The 21,723-nt window shown below is 37.9% G+C and overlaps 1 protein-coding gene across 5 annotated transcripts in view; it reads right to left on the reverse strand.

Moving 5' to 3' along the window:
• Positions 1-21,723, reverse strand: part of LOC146488384 (putative voltage-dependent R-type calcium channel subunit alpha-1E) — a 69,338-nt gene that overhangs the window by 45,222 nt on the left and 2,393 nt on the right. For 2 of the 5 annotated variants that reach the window (XM_085116989.1, XM_085116982.1), the window contains 8 exons: positions 12,098-12,136; positions 9,766-10,013; positions 9,434-9,538; positions 9,180-9,319; positions 4,132-4,244; positions 3,307-3,459; positions 1,741-1,955; positions 662-771 (listed from right to left, as the gene is read on the reverse strand). In XM_085116989.1, coding sequence (XP_084973115.1) covers positions 662-771; positions 1,741-1,955; positions 3,307-3,459; positions 4,132-4,244; positions 9,180-9,319; positions 9,434-9,538; positions 9,766-10,011 — 1,082 coding nt within the window. In that variant the 5' untranslated portion in view covers positions 10,012-10,013; positions 12,098-12,136. Of the gene's footprint in view, positions 1-661; positions 772-1,740; positions 1,956-3,306; positions 3,460-4,131; positions 4,245-9,179; positions 9,320-9,433; positions 9,539-9,765; positions 10,417-12,097; positions 12,137-12,250; positions 12,357-21,723 lie in introns of those variants that run through there. The other 3 variants (XM_085116997.1, XM_085116975.1, XM_085117004.1) reach the window with 3 other exon arrangements.

The raw sequence follows: 21,723 nt of genomic DNA on the forward strand, positions 1-21,723 counted from the left end.
TATGAAAAAGACAGACAATCGATCGCTTATCCACCACAAGCAAGTTGTTGTGAAAATTTTACGCATGTTAGGCGCATGCGAAAAACGCCGGAATATAAGACGAACAGAACAAGACACCCCCAGCTCTATACTTGTGGGAAAGGGGGGGGGGGAGGGGAGATTGTTCTGGAGACAAGGTCAAAATTCGTGATGTTGCATGAAACTTAAAACTTGCGTAATGCGAACGCCTCCAGTCGAACTTTATCGTTCCATTCTCGACCTAATACTTGATAATGTTCACCAATCGTGCTTTCGTCGCGAGTGTTTATACGGTTAATTCAGCCACGCGCTCCTCCGTTTATTGGCCAGTATGTTTTGTGTTTATGGTAATCAGCTGTAAACCTTGGTAAATCATAACTTAATAAAAGCTAAAAGACTACTCTGCTATGTTAGAAGCTCTTTAATAACATTACCTCTAGTTACCATAAATTCTGAAAATCCTTGCTCACTCAGTAAAGGCAAATAACGTAAGTTCTTGGGGAACGAAGGGATTACAGTTTGCCTCAAATCTTCAAGAATTCGAATTTCTAGCACCTAGTATAGGTATTTTGTTAGAAATCAGCGTTTTAAATTTGCAATTTGTTGTTGTTAACTCATTTGATACATTTAGTGACCAACTCACCCGCTTAAAACTCCAAGAACAAGATTGAGCACAAAGAAAGAACCAATCACAATGAGCGATACAAAGTAGCAGGCGTATAAATATCCATCTGAGTCCATTGCATCAAACGTCTGCAGAACAAAACGGTCAACTCTTAAAGGTGCGAAAATGGAGAACGTTTTTAGCATCTTTTTATTAAAGCTTTAAACCTAGCATACATCATGTTGTTAGTACAGGGACAAATTTCGCAAAAAAAAAAATGTACGGCTCTCTATGTGCCTTTTGGCTGTGTAAGGTTCGCGAGGTATTGTGGTAAAATGTAGAGCCGCTATCTCTTTCCCTACGAAGGATTGCTTTTGTGCATCTTGCATTTATGACACAAGTAATACGTGTAAGTGAGGCGAGAATTTTTTATTATTAATGATGAAAAATATTTCGCGCGAACGTTCTTGCCGTTAGAACCATCTAGTATAGCATAATAAACAATGACACTTCTCAAGAGCTTTCATTGAACGGTCATATTTTAGTATTTCATTCACAGACCCAAAACCTAAAACCACCTTTAACAGCTTAACAAACAGCACTACAGGAAAGTACTGCTCAGTAGATTTCATTTGAATGGTCACACTTTAGGACTTCATCCACACACTCAAAAGTTAGAACCCCGCTTTTACAGCATAATAAACAGCAGCACAGGAAAGTACTGCTCAGTAGATTTCAAAACAAAAAATAAAGAAGAAATGAATGGTTACTCACACTTCAGCCTACCGCCTGAGTAAGTGAGTTGAGGATTTCACGCGCAGACTCAAAAGTTAGAACTATCTTGTACAGCATAATAAACAGCACCACAGAAAAGTACTGCTCAGTAGCTTTCATTTGAATGGTCACACTTCAGGATTTCATTCACAGACTCAAAAGTTAGAACCACCTTATACAACATAATAAACAGCACCACAGAAAAGTACTGCTCAGTAGCTTTCATTTGAATGGTCACAATTTAAGATTTCATGCGCAGACTCAAAAATTAGAACCATCTTGTTCAGCAAAACCCGAACAGGCTTAAACGAAATAAAAAAAAAAACGAATTCCTCATGACATACCCAATACATAATCTGCGTCCATCCCTCCATTGTTATGCACTGAAAGACAGTGATCATAGCAAGTGCGATGTCATCAAACGTGGAGATGCCATCGTTTGGACCAGGCCAATATTGTCTACACACGTAACCATCACTGCAGTTTCTCCCATGAAAAATCTTCCTCACTCCTGGCCAGGGTGGTTCATCACATGGCCGAGGAGATGGCTCCGTTTCATCTGGCAACACAAACGAATAATCCATCAGCCTATGTTTAAACGCGATGTTTATAAGACTTTTCTTTTAGGAAAGCTTTTTAATTATTAGCTTGGCTAATTATTTAAATTTAAGCCGTCGTGGAATTAGTTAAGTTAAGTTAGTGTTTTATATGTCTCAGTCTGTTTCTTAGATTGGGGTTAGATCTGGATGCATTTTACATTGTACCTTGATTTATGATTTTGCCATTGTAATTATTATCAACATTGTTAGGCGCATTTAAAAACGTTAGGTTGAATTCGCGCTGTATAAATAATAATAATAATAATAATAATAATAACGAACCATCATCATCATCAATTAGATTAGTGGTCCCGACCGAAAATAGCACTCTCCAAGACAATGCGTCGAAACTATTTAACAATCTACCAGAAACTATTAGAAACTGTAAAGATTACAGAACCTTTTTAAGACTCTCAACGAATTTTTTAAGAAACAGAGTGCAAAGCGATTAGTTAGTTTTACTGTAATTGGTTTCCGTTAATCCTGTTTCTACTGTATAATTTGTAAATAACTTAATTTGATTTATTTTGTGATTGTAATTAATGTAATTTAACAGGGAAGAGCCACCCAGTGGATCTGTTAATAAACCATTACCATTATTATTATTATTATTATTATTATTATTATTATTATTATTATTATCATCATCATCATCATCATCTCGGGATGTTTCGAGAAACTAGGGCATGGCGTTTTTTGTTTGTTTTTTTTACTGTGCAGGAAAAACAGATCACAGGAGAGGCTATTGGATTGGAGTTAACAACATAGTTTTAATTCTGTGACTCTAAAACGGGCTGTCAGTCAACCAAACAACCAGCCGCACACCTTTCATTTATAAACACTAAAAAGAAACGCTTTATGGCTGATTTGGCAAGTGATCGCAAGATATAGCGACTGTCCGCGATTAAACGCGAATCAAACGCAAAATTTTCGCATCATGTAAATTAGCCAGTCGGATTCTCTGAACATTACGGTCGTAAAAATAAGAAAAAAAAATCGAAAACAACCTTATTTATATTTCCCCTCGGTCAGGGGCCCAGCAATTAAACTTCATAAACAAATAATCCAAATTAAAAATTAAACAGAGCATAACTAAGAACTGGCAGGAGGCAGACCAGCTGGCTATTTACAAGCGTAGCCGAGGAGTTGTACACGGGGCTACCGAGAAACAACTCCAGCCAGCGGACAGAACGGGATTTGAACCCGCGGTAAAACCGGATTTCAATTCCTGCACCCTAAAGCTGGAACTAAAAGCTGGTCGTAACGTAAACCTACAAAATAAATATTAATTAGATAACTAAATTCACTCACTTGTTATGACGTTGAAGCACGTCGAGTGAAATTTATTTTTGAGAAATTCCAAACCTATAATTGCATAAATAAGAATACAAAACATGACCAGCAGAGCTATTTGCAGGAGGGGCACCATGGCGCGGACTATGGACTTCATCACAACTTGCAAGCCTGAAAAATAAATAGAAAACAAATAGATTGATGCATACTGTCTCTAAGAGAGTATTTACCCTAATTACAAACGTTTTACGGCAATTCTACGCGGGATTTTTTTTTTAAGTTTGATGTTGGTTCTCGTCTTTGCTCCGAGAGGTTTTTCTCCGGGTACTCCGATTTTCCCCTCTTCTCAAAAACCAACGCTTCTAACTGGAAAGTGTCTCCAATAAGTGCTCTGCGCGAAATACATTGACATTTAAATAAGGTGATTTTTGTTTTTGTTTGTTTTTGTTTTTTTTTTGTAACGGCAATTTTAACAAATCACCGCGCGCGGACAACTTTTGACGCAACACTTTCTCGCAGCAATGCATTGCCAAGTTTTGAAGATAGTTTTAAAAATACGCGCCTCGTTGGCTATAATCACCTCGTATCTAACAAGCGTGAGTGGAATAATAATATTTTATTAATTTATTAAAAACAATTAAGAAATATTGCTAGATCTTGCTGATTTTGCTTTGCAAGAACAACCAGAAGACAATTTAATGGTCGCTATTTCTCGCGGCATGGTATAAGGGCTCGTATACCATGGCCGCTAAGCCAATCAAATCCCTGGAAATGCATTATACGGTGATCCAGTTTTGAATAATGTAATAATTCCTTTTGTTGACCAGTAGATACTGTACTTACTAGGTACACCAGATATGAGCTTTAGTGGTCGCAACACTCTCACTGCCCGCAGGGCTTTTACATCAAGAGCTTGGCTTTTTATCTGTTCACTGACTTCTGGTAGGCTGATGATACTGTAGAAAAAAAACAACAACAACCACAACGACAACGTCAGGGTTCATACCACAGCTGTACACATACCAGCAATCGACAACATGTCAAAGTAATAAGAAAAAAACAAGAGTAATGGAGGAGCCTAAAAAAACACTAGGTAGCCTATAATATCGGGAATACGTTCGAATGCGGCGAATAAGAATACGTACGACGATTACTTAAAATCTCTCATTAACAGGTCGTTTGGGAGTTACCGGAATACAAATGCGTTTGAATATCGTTGTGTAGCAACAAAAAAAAATTAACAAATGACTTTTACCACATGACTGGAGCCGGAATAACTGGGGAAAGCTGAATTCCAATACTAAGTTACTCTCCAATATTATGAAAAATCTTAAGATGAAAAAATATATATCACTAAGGGACATTTTGCTCATTATGGATGGCAAGAAAGTAGGTAGACGTACGATTTAAGGGTTAAGGCGACAGTTAAATTTTGGAGTACGATCAAAATAGCTTTGGAATCACTCGCTTCCTTTGCGGTTCTTTCTCCCAACGGTGATCAGCATCAAATTTCTCTTTGTAATGTCAATGCTTATTCAACCCCTCAGGTCATGAGAATTAAGGATATGATCACCCAAGGTGAATTTTCTGGATATTTTAATAACTTCTCCCCAATACTTTTATGAGAAATGTATGGGGACAAGATAGGAGAAATTGTTCTTTGATATTAGGGGTCAGAGGATTGACCATGCTATGACGTCGTTCGTGGTCTAGACGAACAGAGGCTAACTATTGGTAAGCAAATACGTAACCCGGGGTTACTACTCATCAGGGTAAAAAAAAAAACATTTCTCTGACATTTCACTGACCACAAACCAGTTTCATTGACCATCGAAGACAAATCCTTTGGTAATAAATCCAGCAATGAAGCTACAGAAATATATTCTTTCATATACATTTTTTTGAAATGACATTACCTTTGCTCCGCCAAAAAAAAAATAGAATTTCTTTGACTTTTCCCGACAGTGGATAATACGGACTACCGAGTTTTGTACGAGCCCATAACGGATGCAAAACGCGGAGAAGTAGTCTAACAGTTTTGCTAGACAACTACATGACCTCAATAAGAAACAACGATGTTGATGTCGTGTTACGAAAACACAATGCCAATGACAATTTATATAGCGCCAAAATCCAAAAGTTCTAAGGCGCTTTACAAAATTGAGAAAAATTCATTGCAAAATCAAAGGTGCTAAAAACGTGTACAAGAGATTGTTGATACATGTGTTCTTTTTAAAAGAAACGTTTTTAACTTGTTTTTAAAAATATCAACTGGTAATTCAATTGGTAATGAGTTCCATAATTTAGGAGTGCAAACAGAGAAAGCTCTGTCTCCATACCTCTTTAAATTAGAGAAAGGAGTAACTAAGGACCTGTTGACAAGGAAGGAGGGTAACCATGGCGCTAGAGTTACCCTAGCAACAAGGTTAACCTAGCACTCGCACATTTCTTCTTTTTTACGCGACGTGTTAACAAAGGTAAGCCTAGCTAAGTGATAGGGGTACCCTAGCACCAGAGTAACCCTACCTCCCTTGCAAACGCTGTGCTAGGGAAAACTTGCCTACCCGGGACAACTTTTTACTTGTTTCCAGACCCTTTCAAAAGTTGAAAAGAGCGGTCAAAATGGCGGAACGACTACGACCCGGCTTCAATACCGTCATTTTCACCTTCCTTCACTCACAGAAACTGAAAATGTTTCTGGCGAACGGTCTACATGCCACTTTTACAATTTTCTACAATTTTCCGCGCTATTGCTCGCTTCGCGCTTTGTGGTAAAGTTGACGCGAGTGATAGGGTAACCCCACCTGTGAAATTTTGTTTGTAAACCCGGGCTATCGTTAACCCTCTTGTTAGGGTTACCACAGGCCCTAATTGTCTTGAAGTAGATCTAAGGTTGCGTGAAGGAGTGCAAATTGAAAACACCAAAAGAAACCTAATTTTCTATAGGCATGCAGCGCGCCATTGTTGCTTAACAGCGAACAGACATTGGCGATTCAACCAATCAGATTCAAAGGCGATTCCTCCAATCAAAATCACGTATTTGTAATAGACCACGGTGAATGATGACCAAATTCAAATGATATATTGGCTTTTGAAGAGGATAAATTCTCAGACGGATCTGGAGCGCAGCTAAGCAGAACTGAAGTTAGCTCTACTTTTCACGGTGCAACTGTTTTTTTTTTCAGGCGTTTCGTGGCGTAACATTTTTTTATCGAACTTATCTCGCAACGAAACAACGCAAATTGCACGAAAGAGACATTGCCGATTATAGAAAGTTAATGTTTGAAAGCTGAAATGTATACACGAAAATGAATGTAAATAAAAATGCACCACTGAGAGTTTCTGATGGACATAGCTAAGTAAAAAAATGAAGAGAAAAAAAACTAAATATGGAAGATTAACGGAGTATAACGAGTAAAACGTTGGCAGGAAATTGAAAAGTGGCATAAAGCCAACTCCAAATAATATGGACACCTTGTTAGCGACGAGCTCTTGTTTGGATGGATATCATTAAATAACTGATCATTAATCACATGTAGGTACTCACTCAATGAGACAAAAAGAATGAATGAATGGAGGGGCATGGTCACGGAATGCGTTTGTTTACATGAATCTCCTGGCTAACCATGTTAAATTCCCCTGGATTAAAGGGTCTTTTGGATGACGAATCATTGTCTTTCCACCAAAACATCCTGTCTATATAGCTTCTCTTCTTGCTTATTGAAAAGTTGATGCAGGCTGTGTTGAAAATTTCATGTTTTGTGGCACGTTTTCCTTACTTTTGTTCTTCAAAAATACATTCATTTGTGCCGTACCAAGAGCAAATTTTCCCTTGGCCGTACCTAAGCATTTATCGTTAATTTGAAAACAAGATAAAAAGTATTTGACTTTTATCTCGGGGTGTAAGCTTTTATGAATTTCATCATGCAAAACTGCAAACAATATTATTCGTAAACATATTTTTTTTCGACGGAGGAAGCCCAAATATTCACGGAGGTTTGGTAAATAAAAGAAAACTGAACGACGTCGAAATTTCAACTCTGAGCTTGTGAATGCTAAATAGGATTTAAGCCAGTCTATGGTTCGGAAATTCCTTTTCATGACTGACTAACGAACTAACTAAACAAATTGGAACCCTTCAATCTGACCGCTGAGATGTTTTCGCGTTTGTAACCAAGTAACTTCCGTCGGCATAAGTTACTTACACTCCGCCACGGCCTTAGAAATTATCCTTGCCTCGAGAATTAAAAATTCGTTTAGAAAGCTAACGAACAAAACCTTTCGAAGGGTAGGACCTTCAGAAATGATCAACAGTCTGAGAGTTAAACGTTCATTCACGCTGCGTTCATCTGAATGTTTTGACAAGCTGATAAATTTAGGTTTAGGTGCATAAAATTATAGCCAAACTTTATTATTGTGTCGTAAGCAATCTAACTAAAATGTAAAGACGCGTGGGTTTTCAAAGGAACCCCTTTTTTCCTCCATTATGATCCCGCCATAATACGTCGGAAGAAAAAAGATTTTATTTTCGTGACCGATGTAAACGTTTTCGTTAATTTTGTAGCACAAATTTCAAACTGAATTTCGGAGGAGCCAAGTACGACATTGTTTTATTTTTGTCGCGTTTACCCTTGACTCAAAACATACATTTTTTCTTGAGACCTAATCGAGACATAAAACGGCATCAACAAAACTTGCGAACAGTGCAATCGGTAATACATCCGGTTTTTCTTCTTTTTTTTTTTCCTTTTCTTTTCTGTTTTGCGTTGCGCCATTTTGAATTTGTTTTATGGAAAGCACCATACCGCATGCAAAACCAAGTTAAACTGAATTATAATATCCTATTCGCTTTTGGAACAAAATATCTCGTGATTCTGTCCTCTATCGTCAGCACGAACACGCAAACCACTAGAACAAAACGGCAAAGTGCTGGTGTTTAAAAATTCATCGCTGGTGCACATGTTTTCCTCATTACAATAGCAACACAAAAGAACAACAAAACAAGACTGTCTTTTACGATTCAATCCACCGATCACAACGTCTTGAAATTGTCAGACTCGCTGGTGGATTCAGAATTAGAAACAAACGTTAGCTGTGCAGCAAATTCTCGAGATGTGTTTGGAATAGAGTGGGAAAAACAAAACAACAACAACTTCGCAAAGGGTTTAACTGCCAAGGCCAAGTTATACAACTCTAGGAGCGGAACACGCCATTTTTCGAATCAATATGTACACGGCCGGTCAACATCTCGCCATATGACTAATAATCCACATGAAAATTCTGTTTTCATCAACGATTGCACAACCAATTCGTAGCTATCGGTAAAAAAAAAAAATTCACGCGCTACAACAATCCCCTCCGAATCATTCTGTAATACGATCGTTTGCAGCTTACTAAAAAATTCACAGTTATCAAAATGGATAGCTTTTTCGCAAACACTGTCATTTAAATTTCGCTTTCGAAACTTTTAATTAACATAAACAGCCATTCGAAGTTTCTGGGCAATTTGTAGTGAAAACGAGATAGTCTATTGAGCAGACGTCGTATTTTGTCAAACGCGCGTGCGTGAAACGAGCTGAAAAGTTTCAATTATTTTCATTCACCATGATAGCTTATACACGACTAAAAAACAAACAACTTAGAAATGATTTGTCGGAACGAACAACTTGAAAATAACGGTCGAAAACTCGTAGAATTTGTAAAAAAATCACGGGTTAATTTAACATGTTTTCACCAGGACAACTCTATGGAAAAAGTGCTTGGTTTAAAATAATATAGCTAAATAAATAACAAGAACAAATAACTTTCACATTTGCGTTTAACGCCATCCATAAGCAAAATGTGCGAGGATACAAAGCGGCTAAAAAATTGTACGTTAGAAAATCACTTACCCGACCACAACTACGACAAAGTCGAGAATATTCCAGCCATTCCTAAGGTAGGACCCCGGGTGAAGCACAAAACCAAAGGCCATTATCTTGAGAAGTGCTTCGATACAAAATATACCAACGAAATAATACTCCAGCTTGTCCTGTAGTACAATAATAAATGGACACAGTGTTAAGGCCAAATTTACACCACTCCAAGTGGATGGGGAAAAAAAGAAAGGCAAAAAGAATAGACATTTCTTTTCTCGGGTACCTACCAGTTTTATGGATAAGTCCGTGCGATCATTCTCGGGGAGTGGGGTACCTAGAGCCAAGACGATGCAGTTCGCACCGATAGCAAGAAGAATAAAGTACTCAAATACTGTAAGATAAGTTAAGGATCAAACATGGCTGGCATGCTACGTGCTCGAAGCCTACGGCTTCAGCACTACCTGTGTGTATACAAATACAAATTATAGGTTATAAAATAAACGTAATAATTTAATGCAAGTTACCCAGATCAATCCCTTTAGGCTCATTTCGTTGAGATCACAGAATAGGTACTTAACCCAGGTAGTTATAAACAGCATTAAAACGCACAAAAAGGATATTTCGACTCCACGATGAGTTTTGATAGCTTGCGGACAGGGTTGGTTTCTGATAAGCAAAATAGTGCATGCGTCGGACTCTGTGCTTGCTGAAGAAACTGACTTCCGTAGAGCGACATGGAGCGCGCCTTTTGAGACAAGAACGACAAGCGTTCATTATTGTCCGCTCCGGCGTTTGGCATTTCCAGGGATTGTGGCGAGTCGCCTGTCTTCTTTGCTGATGTTGCCGCATTTCTGCCCTTATCCATCCCTGTGAAAAGCACCAGACACCGCATCAAGCTTGTCTGTCAGCATTTCAAAATGGTGACCCGTGTATATCTTGGGGCGGGCGATAGAAACCTGAGGTAGAGCTCGCCACTGGTCTTATTGACCGACGTTAAAATACGACATAACGCTGGCTGAGAAATGCTTCGTACTATCTATCCCACATTATGAGATCTAACAAAGATGAACGTAAATTGAGCGCGTTCGTTATTCCCGATGACCCTTTACAAAACAGGCTCATCAACCGACAACCAATGATGGCGAAGGAATAGATATTTTTGCTCCTTTTTGTAAACGGGCGTCGCTACCGGTAACCAGCTAGTTCAGAAATTATGGTCCGTGGCCTCGTCTTCTCATAACAAAAAAGTACCGTAGCGAAGTACGCATATTAATCAGGCGATAATACACCTGCTACAGGCCAGAAAAGCCTCGCTCGCTATTGATATTTAAATTCGCTCCTTTCCATTATTATAATATGACATCGATATGACAGCCTGCCACCTCAGGCTAGAACTTGTGTTTAAACTACGCGAAAAATATTCCATTCGCAAGGGCGAACCGCGGGTTATTGCGGCTAAAAAACAAAAATCCCGGCTAAAATTTCAGTGATTTCTTCCCCAAAATGATCGCCAAAAGCAGCAAGGCTTTTACGAGCATTTCGTTGCGACGGCTGTAGATATTATCCGGCAAGAATTACAAAGATGAACATAAAAGCTCTCCAGTTTATGTCATGGGAGAACATTGCGCGACATCTGGTCCACAATGCGTCATTTTGCGTGCAAAATTCCCGTTGCGTTTCGTTATCTCGTTTCAATAGTATATTTCTTTATTTTAACGTGAGAAATAGACAACTTAAAGCTTTCACCCGTTCCATTAACTAATATGAAAGGTCAAAGCGCATCATATTATCACGACATTCAAAAAGGAAGTTCACTTCTCCGCGAGCACAGCTCCAACTCCCCCTCCCCTGTTTATTCCGATTACGTAAAAACGGGCATGACTCGTCTTTACTTTTGTTCATTTTTGTAAAATAAGGTGTATAATGCTTAAATGTATTTTTTGAAAAAATTCAATTCGCAAACACAACGAAAAGCGATGGGAACACGTGCACTACATCGTTCCAGGGACACACTGTCAGCGCTTGCGAATTATTCAAGTACGAGTTGTTGCAGCAGACTTGAAATCGTAAATTAGCTTTTGATTGCAGTTCGGTGTAAAAACGCGATACTATTCCAAGCCTCCCTCCAAGAGACCTGTGACACTAATAAAGTCACCCATTATGGCAGATTCCAACCAGCCAATCATTCGCTTGTTTCCTGCCAGTTTTTTCAAAGCGAAAGCAATTTGTTTTCAAGGCAAAATTAAAACTATGCTTGTGTTGGCGAGCGCGTTGTTGCCCGGAAATGAGTTCTGATGCGACATGTAAATGGCAGCGAATGATTGAAAGAGATTAAAATCATTTCGACGAAGCGAAAATTCCACAGGTTTTTAAAAGCCCGCGCGATCGCGAAACGCAGAGGCCGGATATGAGAATTGAAAGTTCGCCATATTCAATTATGCCAAGTTACAAACGTCTTTATACGATTCCTTCCATTGCAAAAGAGACTTGCCGCTAATTAAATTTCATGAATTTCAAAAGCACTAAAAAGCGGTCGATATTAAAATTTTAATCACTTTTTATTTAGCTACAAGTGAGAGACGAAATTACAGCGAGCGAAAAACCCACACAAGCATAGAGTTCACAGGAAATCGGCAGAAATGACGAGGCAAAATGCAAGAATTACACATGTCAAATATGATTATATTCCACCGTCGAAGACAATCAAAATAAAAATAGATGGAGAAGATGTTTGTCAATATAGAAAATACTTTCTAACGCTCGATGCAAACAAGAACGGGATATTTTTTTCTTGAAGTCAAAAAAACATACCGAGGTTTATAACATCGCGGTGAACCGTTAACCGCAATATGCCACATTTCTATCCAAGAGCTTGATTTATCGTGTGAATAAAACTGGCGATTCTTAAGGAAGAACACAATAAGTAGTTCTCTGTCATAATAATTGCTTACCTTAAATTCCGCACAGAGAACTTTTGACAGTGATGCATTCTGTTGAAAGAAGAAAGCAAAAAATAGAAATGGTTTAATTCATGTCAAAACATTACGGAGGTTATGCAATACGAGAGAATATCTCGTCCAAGTTTAGTCCTATTGAAGGCGTACCTTCGATATGAAGTACAAGTAAGATATGTTTTTTATCGCAGCGCTTATGCGTATTTTGAAAATGAATTCAACATCATCATGATGGTTATGTTTCCCCTCCAGTTATCGGTAATAATCTGATTGAATATTCAGCGTGCGTAACTATCACGTTTTATGAATTAACAAGCTTCGTCACCCTTTCCACAGTTTTCGTCCGCAGTCGATGCTGCGCAAAGTTCTCTAAAGCAAAAATTCGTAGAGATAAATAACCCTTGAATCCTTGGATGCAAAGGTAAAATAACTGAACTTTCTATCCCAAGGAGAGATATTGATTTAGTTATTTACTGGTTTATTTGTTTAACATACAAATGTTGTTTAGTTTATATAAACACGACAACACCTTGATTATAATGCAGTTACGTGGACCTGAACGTGACCGAAGGCGTATTTTAGGTAAGCCGGGCGCGAATTGCCACGTTCATTGTTCGCAATATCATCCGTAAGATTGGGGCAGCCATCGATTCGTTTTCGCCAAATATCGCGTTTGAAAGGCCTAAATCAGATCCCCTCAGATTTTAGGAAACATTAATGTTTTCTCTGCTGAAATGTCACCCGTCCCAATTGTCACATGAGAAATTACAATTTCCTTTGTTCTCGGAGAGACAAAAATGGCATTTAGATGGCGTGGGATAAAGGCTTCCATGCCTTACCTGACTAGGATTTTCGAAAAGTTTGCTGCTAGAATGGAAACTTCGAAACAAGGCTCAACACCTTATGATTTTAACACAACAGAAACCTTATTTCAAAGGGACAAAAGAAGTTTAAAATGTCATTAGTGGACGCCTTTGAACCCGGGTCAGTTGCTTCATATCTTCTATCCATATCCTCTAGGCCCAAAAGGGCTACTGTAGCTATCAGCTGACGAAAATGGTAATTTTTAACTTCATTCACAGAATTAGCCATGACAACACACAGCTTACCGTTTTTAAACCAGTGCTTAGCTCAGTGCTAAACTCTCCTCAAAAGGATGTTTCCTGACTAAATGGAGCTCTATTCTCTCAGTTCTCTGCCTAACAAATGGGTTTCTGTTCTCGTCTACGTCAGGGCTACAACGATTAAGAATACTACACTGCGTAGACACCATAACGTGTCCAAACCAGGGGTGTAGCAACCATATACGCACGTACGCACGTGCGTACCTCGAAAATCTAAAACATATTATTTTATTTATTTATTTATTTATTTATTTATTTATTTATTTATTTATTTATTTATTTATTTATTTATTTATTTATTTGACTTATTTATTTATTTACTTATAGATTTTTTGGCGCCCATACATTGTAAAAGGCCGGGCTGGAGAATATCGTTCGTTATACCGAGCTCTTTGTTGTATAGAGGTTCGTAAAATCGAAGTTTCACTTTACAAGATACTTAACTGATAACCTGAAAAAACCGAAGGACCTGGAAATAGATATCTGTCTTAAATGCGTCTGACGAGTAGTATTTCTTGCTATTTTGAATGTCATTCAATTTCCTTAGTATTTCCTCCAAACTGGAACATTTCCTTCTACTTGGAAAAAATGCAAGGGTCGCATCCCTACATTAGAAAGTAGCAGTCAGGACCTGCGGTCAAATTATAGGCCAATTTCTATAGCCCACTTTGAAAAAGAGTGATGGCCTGGGTTTTTTATAGTGCCTGCGTTGAGCCAACTGATCATAGAAAGAGCCGTCTGCACACAGTTCTGCGGATACTTGACAGAGAATACCTTAATTTCTTCAAAACAGTTTGGTCTCAGACTGAAATCCTCCACTGTCACAGTTTCTGCGCAGTCTATCAATCAGTTACTTCTTAGCATGGACAACGGGGGAGTGTTTTTTTGAACTTGACCAAGGCGTTTGACACAGTGAATCATTCCTTTCTGCTACGCAAACTCTCCAGCTTTTGCTTGAATGATGCTGGGCAGAACTGGTTAAACTCCTTCTTATTCAAAAGAAGCCAAGTTACCTGCTGTGGGAACGCCCAGTCCGACCCATCTGCATTATCTGTCGGAGTTGCCCAGGGCTCAATTTTCGCCCCGTTACTGTTTATAATCTTTATGAATGAGTTGCCAAACGTCCTTGAATTCTGCAGCAGTACCCTGTATGCTGATGATGCTGTCTTCATGATTTTTCTCCTCGAAACTCATATCAGAAATTGAATGGAAGTTGAACTTGGACCTAAGACACGTATCCAACTGGCCGGAATGTTGTCTACTTAACTTACTCTTAACATCAAAAAGTCAGAATTTATGTTAATTGACAGCGAGGCTAAGGAGAATCGATTCCGTTTCCGCAAACAGTAAACATCTTGATGAAGTCCAATCTTTTCCAAGAAACTAGGTCTTCCGCGGCGCATCAAATCCTGTCTATCATCAAGCACTAGGATTACTTTTATACTACCCCTTTTTTTATTACGGAGATATCATATGGGAAAACCGATGCAACACTACTCTTATGGCCGAACTACAAGTTTTAAACAATAAGGCTGCGCGACTCATTTTAGATCTTCCCCGCGTACTTCAGCAAGCGACGCACTTGTGACGTTTTGTTGGAAACCTTTACAACGGCGAAGGGCCGAGAACCGCGCTATTTCTACTTACAAGTTTATTAATAACCTTTTTATGCGTTCGTTCCACTGTTCATTCAATAGCAGTTTTCATAATTATCAGTAATACTAGATCTAAGCTTAATACCCGTAAACCTTTTGCTTTTGTTTTTGGGGACATTGGTCAAACCTAAACTTCGCTGCTGATGTATGGAATGCCTTAGACATTACTCTAAGAGAGATACACACCATACCTGCATTTAAGCGTGGCTTGTCCAAAGCGGAAAAGCGGAAATTCTATTTCCAGTATATATTGAGCTTGATTTGTAGCATGTAATTAATCTAACTTTACCTCCTTTCCTAATTATTCTCATCTATTGATAGGTTATTTTTAAGTCATACCTTAATTTAGTCTCGGTCTTAATTGAGGATCCTCTGTAAACCACTTTGTGATGAAGGCTTCCTACTTTTCGTGGGCGGCAAATGGCTCTTATATTTCTCGATGCGCAAATTATCACATGAAGATGAACAAATGTGCACTGACGTCAAGTTTTAAAATAAACTTCGTCGAAACGGAAGTTTGAAACGCCAGTTACCTTAAATATTCAACAAATCTACTCGAATTGTAACAAACGGACTAAAAACGCTGAAAACGGTTACTAGGAACACTAAGCCATTACTGAAGCCCTAAATGTTAATAACGAGAATAAATAACATTTCCAGAACTTTCACATCAAAAAGCGCTCGTAATAAAGAGATTTTTGCCTAAGCTCGAGCGAGAACAGTAACTGATCAGGACAAAGGAAGAACAACGCAATTCATCGGGGGAAGTCATGGCGTACATGTAGAATCAATTTCTTTGTCTCACAACACGTTCGAACACGCCTACGATAACGAAGAATAAACATATTCTTAACGAACATGGCATAATTGGTTGCACACTTTTCAAAAATTTTGGTCAAACAGATGATCGAACATTTACAAAAATGCCTTGCAGTTTTTAATTTGGCAGCAGACTAGATTTGCGAAGATTTGGATGGCGGTTTCGACCAAGATCCGGATGAGGATTTAAGGAAAAGTTGACCAAGTTTTAGGCGAAGAATTCAGGCTAGGATGTGATGTCGTGGACGAGACAAAGAATAACGAAGATTTGGCGAACATTTAGGGAGGATTCAGCGAAGATCTGGACGAAGAACTGGACGTCGATTAAAAATAAGCAAAACGTAAGCGAAGTTTTGGACAAGACTTATTGAGGAGATTCGGGCAGTAACTTTGATAGAGAATAACAACGGTTGACGAATACTTAGCAGACAACGTCGAAAAAGATTCCTTTTGTATATAAAGAATTACTCAGACCGTAGCTTGCCTAGCTGGCAGTATTGTCAGCGCGTGAATATAACGTTTTGGCGGCAGAGCCGCCATGAAACCTGATGCTGAATTGCTGATATCTTCAGCGTGAAAATATTATAAATCAGTGCATTATCAATTATTCCCTTTGAGGTAAAAAAAAACTGTGATGTGCAAACTTAAGAGAATCAGGTTTTTACACGCTTGCAGTCATTGCTCCAGGAAGGAGCAAAAATTCAGATGCATGCAGATAAGTTAAAATAGCCAATCCACGCCCAAAGAATGGTGTATATTTTTAAAGTCTTTAAACATGTGGGCGTTTAAAAGTCGGAAGTTGTTTCCTTGATCCCACTTGCTTCACGTACCTCGATGTATTTTCACAACGTTGTCTGTTCTGCCCGTCACGTTTCCCTGTGACTCGCGTTAACATAAGTTTTCACGTAATCATAACAGGAAACGTATGTATTCTTTTCACACAAAAACCTAGCTTAAAATCTAACGGTATTGAATATTTTACCGCATTGACCGTACAGAAAACAACATAAACGGAAACGTAGCGTTCTCTATTCTAGCATTTAAAAATCTATTAGGAGTCCGCACTTCGGTTTAATCGTTCGAGAGCTTGTGCAGTTCATCCTATTGACATTCTCAAAATCCCCAATATCCTCTTTTTCGGCGGTCGAGTGTTCTTTAGGCAATTTCTTTTAATTTCGAATTCCAAAAGCACGTATTTTAATTCAAGGAGAAGATAGACTTAAGCGAGCCGTTAGAGTACCCCATATTTGCTGAAAGTTCACAGCCTATCGAGCGACCGATGGAACGATGGAACAATGGATCGACCGAGCGAGTGACATTAAGGACTTAAAGAAACCACGACGGCAACGCTAAAAAAAACGTCGCTTGAAAATATAAGTTCGCGTTGCTTGTACTACTTTGCGATTATTCCAATTCGTGCAACTTGTACAACGCGGCCGAACTATCCAGTAACAGAACAGGTGGGAACGGCGTTCAAGTTGAGATAGGGAATGAAAAACTTTACCGTCATGTGCTCACGTTCTCCACAAAACCTTGAATCTGGCCATTTCACGTTGTTGTTTAGTCGTGACGGCGAAGAAATGTACCAAAATTTATGATGCACGTGCAGGGCCGTTGTTTTTCTCATTAAATTTTATTGTTTTGTGACATTCTTGTTGCCGTTGCCGCAGTCGCTCCTTAAACTTCCTTTTATCGTTCATTACAATAACTCGTGATTCGCGCATGTAAAAACAAATGTTGTACATCGATGTTGGAACGTGTAGCAGCGGTTTTACAATACGTTTCCCCGTTGAACGATTGCAAGAAAGAGGCTTGAGGGCCGTGTATAAGGATAAACACGCTACTTATTCGCAGTTACTGGAGAGAGAGAGAGAGAGCCAAGCTACCAACCTTGTTGAATAGGCGTTTACAGGACATTTGTATACCTATGTATAAGGTCAAACACAGACTATGTTCAAACAGCATCTGTAATATTTTTAGCGATCACACTTCTGGTTATAACCTTAGGCAATCAGATTTTTCTATTCCTTGATATAACACCGTCTTACTCACTTACGGTAGGCACTCTTTGCGGTTCTTTGGACCCAAACTATGGGCAAAACTGTCCACGGCTGATAGATCTGACAAGACACTTAAAGCTTTCAAAAGCCGTATCCGGACAAAAGATCTTACCAATATAATGGACACCGGCTGCAAGGGCTGTACCCTCTGCTGCACGTAATGTTTTTTCTTTCAACTAAAGTTTTAGATTTTATCGTAGATTTTAAAGACTAGACTTTAGATTTTAGATTTTATTTTTGTAACTGACATTTACGCACATATTGACTATATTGCCTCTAAAATTAGTAGAGTTGTTAGAATTATTGCACGATTAAGACACTACGTCCCTTTAAAAACTTTAATCCAAATTTATCGTTCTTTGATTTTCCATTTACATCCTACGGCATTGCCGCTTGGGGCCAAGCTGCGCAGATTGATTTGAGAAAGATACTTATCCTACAAAAACGTGCCCTTCGGCTATTGTTCTTTACTAGTAATAGATCTCACGCTATCCCTTCTTTATCTCTGCTAACATCTTACCTTTCTATATGCTTTATTTTGAAACGGTTTGTTCTCTTATGCATGACATTTCTACTATTTGGTAATACGTATAATACTATATTTTCTGATGCTGGTAATTTCTATGTTAATAAATCAAGACTGAGTGTTCTACTTAATTCTTTTTTGGAGCTAAGGTGTGGAATTGCTTGAGGCCTGATCTGCGTAAGCTCAGGAAGAAACTTTTTAAGTACAAAATTTATCAAATTCCACTTGCGGTGCAAAAACAGCATCGATTTCAATTGTTTATATTAGGTTTTATGGTAATTGTATGTGAAAACCCATTTGGATTGGATGTACCAATAAAGCTATTATTATTATTATTATTATTATTATTATTATTATTATTATTATTATTATTATTATTATTATTATTATTATTATTATTATTATTATTATTGAGGATGTCTCGTCTTTAATCTTTAAAATCACTACTGTTAATTAAACTTTATATTCGCTTTTCTTCTTGTTCTTGTTTCCCCTCTTATTATATATGCGTATATATGTGTATGTATAATTGTCTATATTCTACTTATTTAATTTTCTCTTATCTAGTTGCTTAAAAAAACGAATGCGCGTACTTATCTACTTACTTATATTTAAATTTACTAATTTATTCTAATTTTATTCATGTTTGTAATAATTATTAAGTTACACAGCCCGACTCGATTAGCTCTGTTATATGCGGGCTGTGCATTCCTGTAAAAGATATAAGTATATTCAATAAAGTTGTTGTTGTTTATTGTTTTATTGTTATTGCCTGTTATACAGTATAACTACTATCATTAGCTAGTAGTGTTGTCCCAGGCTACAAGGCTTGATACTTAAAAAGTTTCCAGTCAGTCAATCAGTTCGTTCGTTCGTTCGTTCGTTCGTTCGTTCGTTCGTTCGTTCTTTCTTTCGTTATCTGATCCAACTCGTTCATCTTGCACCTTGTAGCCGAATTACCCGGGAACATATCAGTGGCAACGGCGTTCAAGTCCAGAAAGAGAACGAAACATTCACCGTCGTGTGTCTGCGTTCTCCTAAAAGCTGTGAATTTGGACACGTGCAAGATTCTGTTTCTTTTCAAAAAAGGCTTCCTTCCTGATGCATTCAAAGAAATGTTTTTGCTAAGATGTCATATTCATCGTTATAATACTAGACATTGCAATATCAGACAGTTTGCAATAAGTTTTCAATGACCTAAACTGTTTAATTCCTTTAATTCAGAAATTCAGAATGCTGAGAGTATTTCTCTGTTTAAATTAAGAAAGTGCTGTTTTATGTGTACCTGGTTTTAAACCTAAATGTATTGATAAATTAAATCAAAAGTTGTAATTTTTTTTTAGGAGCCTGTAGCTCGTACAAGCCCCAATGGTTTCTCTATGGGCATCCTCGCCATATGTTTCTCTCTCTTTTGTTATTCATTTATCTTTTATATATTAATTTATATTTATCTTCTTATGATGTGTAAAAATAATGGCAAAAAATATACTGAAATTGAAGCTTTCAAGCTTTGTTAGTTTCGTTTTTTTTTTACCTTTTCTATTGGTTATGTGAAACTAATCATTGGCAATTATTTCACTGTTCATATGCTTGTAAAAATACATTATAAAGTTGATGACGGATAATAAAATTTGTACGGCTGGTGTGATTAAAACGGCATTGAAACAAACATACAAATTTTATTATGCATCAATATATCTGAGTACCACACAGCAGGACTTCCGTTGAATTTTGTTTTTATAATTACTGAAGGAATTACCCCGTTTTTTTAAATAAAAGTATCTTCTTCTTCAAAACGTTTTTTGTGCTAACATTAAAATAGGACTCGGGTATGACTGCAATGTTCGCCATCATCAAAATGTTGCGTTTAAGTTTTGCTTTAGGTAAGATTTATATCTTCGTCGTCTTTCTTTTTTTCATGATTAACGTAAGTTGTGATTAAAATCAAACAAAATAAAATTAAACCACAGTAAAAACAGCGTCAATACCGATCCAAACCCCAAATGCAGCCACGTTACGTAACATATTAGCTTACATAAAGTGTACATTCTATGTTTACGTAATTCACGACGGCCACCAAGATGGGAGATTGAAGTTGTTCAATTCGACAAGTAATGTTCCGCTTCAGTTTGATTATTTTCAAACGGGAACCAGCTTTTGGACAGGATATAAACAGCTGCGGTAAAGTTTTAATTAACGAGGAAATGCAAAGCAAAAAAAAAATATTGGACTGCCATGGCGCTGTGTTTAGGTTATAACGCTTCATCATAAGTTTCACCACCTCGCTCACGCGCAGAAGACATTTTGTTGGTTTTGGAGAAAATAGTTCGGATTGACTGGTGAAATATGGAGACAGAATTTCTCAATTTATCGATCTATTTTTTTTTCTTTTTTTTTTTGGTGAACGTCAAGATGCCATCCTAGCACTGCACAGTGACAGCAATATCATGATCAATTGCGAAACGATATAGCCGCAACAACTGGAATCAATGGAACTGGATATGTCAGGGATAGAGGCTCTTGAGGCTTGCATTGAAAATGAGCGCTGCTCGCTTCTATTTCGAGAATTTTCGTTTAAAAAAAACGCTTTTCGAGCCACTTCCCCCACGACTGATTACTTGACAATCAAGTCAATTAGTCAAAATGGCAATCTCATTTCACAAACAACAAAACAACAGCGAACACTTGTTAGCAGGCACATACTTTTATGTCTCTTCTCGGAAGGGAATTAAGCTGGAAACTGTGTAAGTAAATACAAAACCGCCAATTCCCCTAGCAGAATGAGAGGATCGAGTTGATAACATCCCATTGTTTAGTTCTCTAAGCCTCTGGCCCAAAAATAAAGACAAAGTACGGCTAACTATTGTTTACTCGATTAACTTTTAAAATCTCTAACGGTAAACACAAGCAGCGATGGAAAAAAAGTATGTTTGTTTACGTTAAATACAGGACTAGTTTACTCCACAATGAAAACGTTTACACAAATTTTACTGCCCTTGAACTGAATGACAAATATCGCATATACTTTTAGACGGATTGACAAGCTTCAACGACAAGCGAAAACAATGGAGAGTTGATTGCATGAAGTGCTCATTGCCGGCAGCGAAGTTCGCGAAATTAGTTTATATGATTGCTAAACGACGTTTGCTAACTACTAATGCGAAAAGGTTTCTCGTGATAATGACGACGTGCGATCGCATATAAATTTCCATTAATTTTATCGCCAGACGCCTAACAGGAGCTTATATATACCAACCACTTGGTTTGAAAATAAAAACAAGTTAAAATACCCGGCGGGAGTCTAAGTTACACAAAGAGACCAATTCACAGTTCAAACATTGTGAACAAGGTTCATAAAACAACGCGCTCCCGGCTAAACTCGCTCCCGCCACAGGGAAAATCACTTACGACAACAAACTGCTTCACATGGAGACACCGA

Source organism: Pavona decussata, unplaced genomic scaffold (genome assembly GCF_977016875.1).
Source record: "Pavona decussata unplaced genomic scaffold, jaPavDecu1.1 SCAFFOLD_9, whole genome shotgun sequence".
NCBI classification, from domain to species: Eukaryota; Metazoa; Cnidaria; class Anthozoa; order Scleractinia; family Agariciidae; genus Pavona; species Pavona decussata.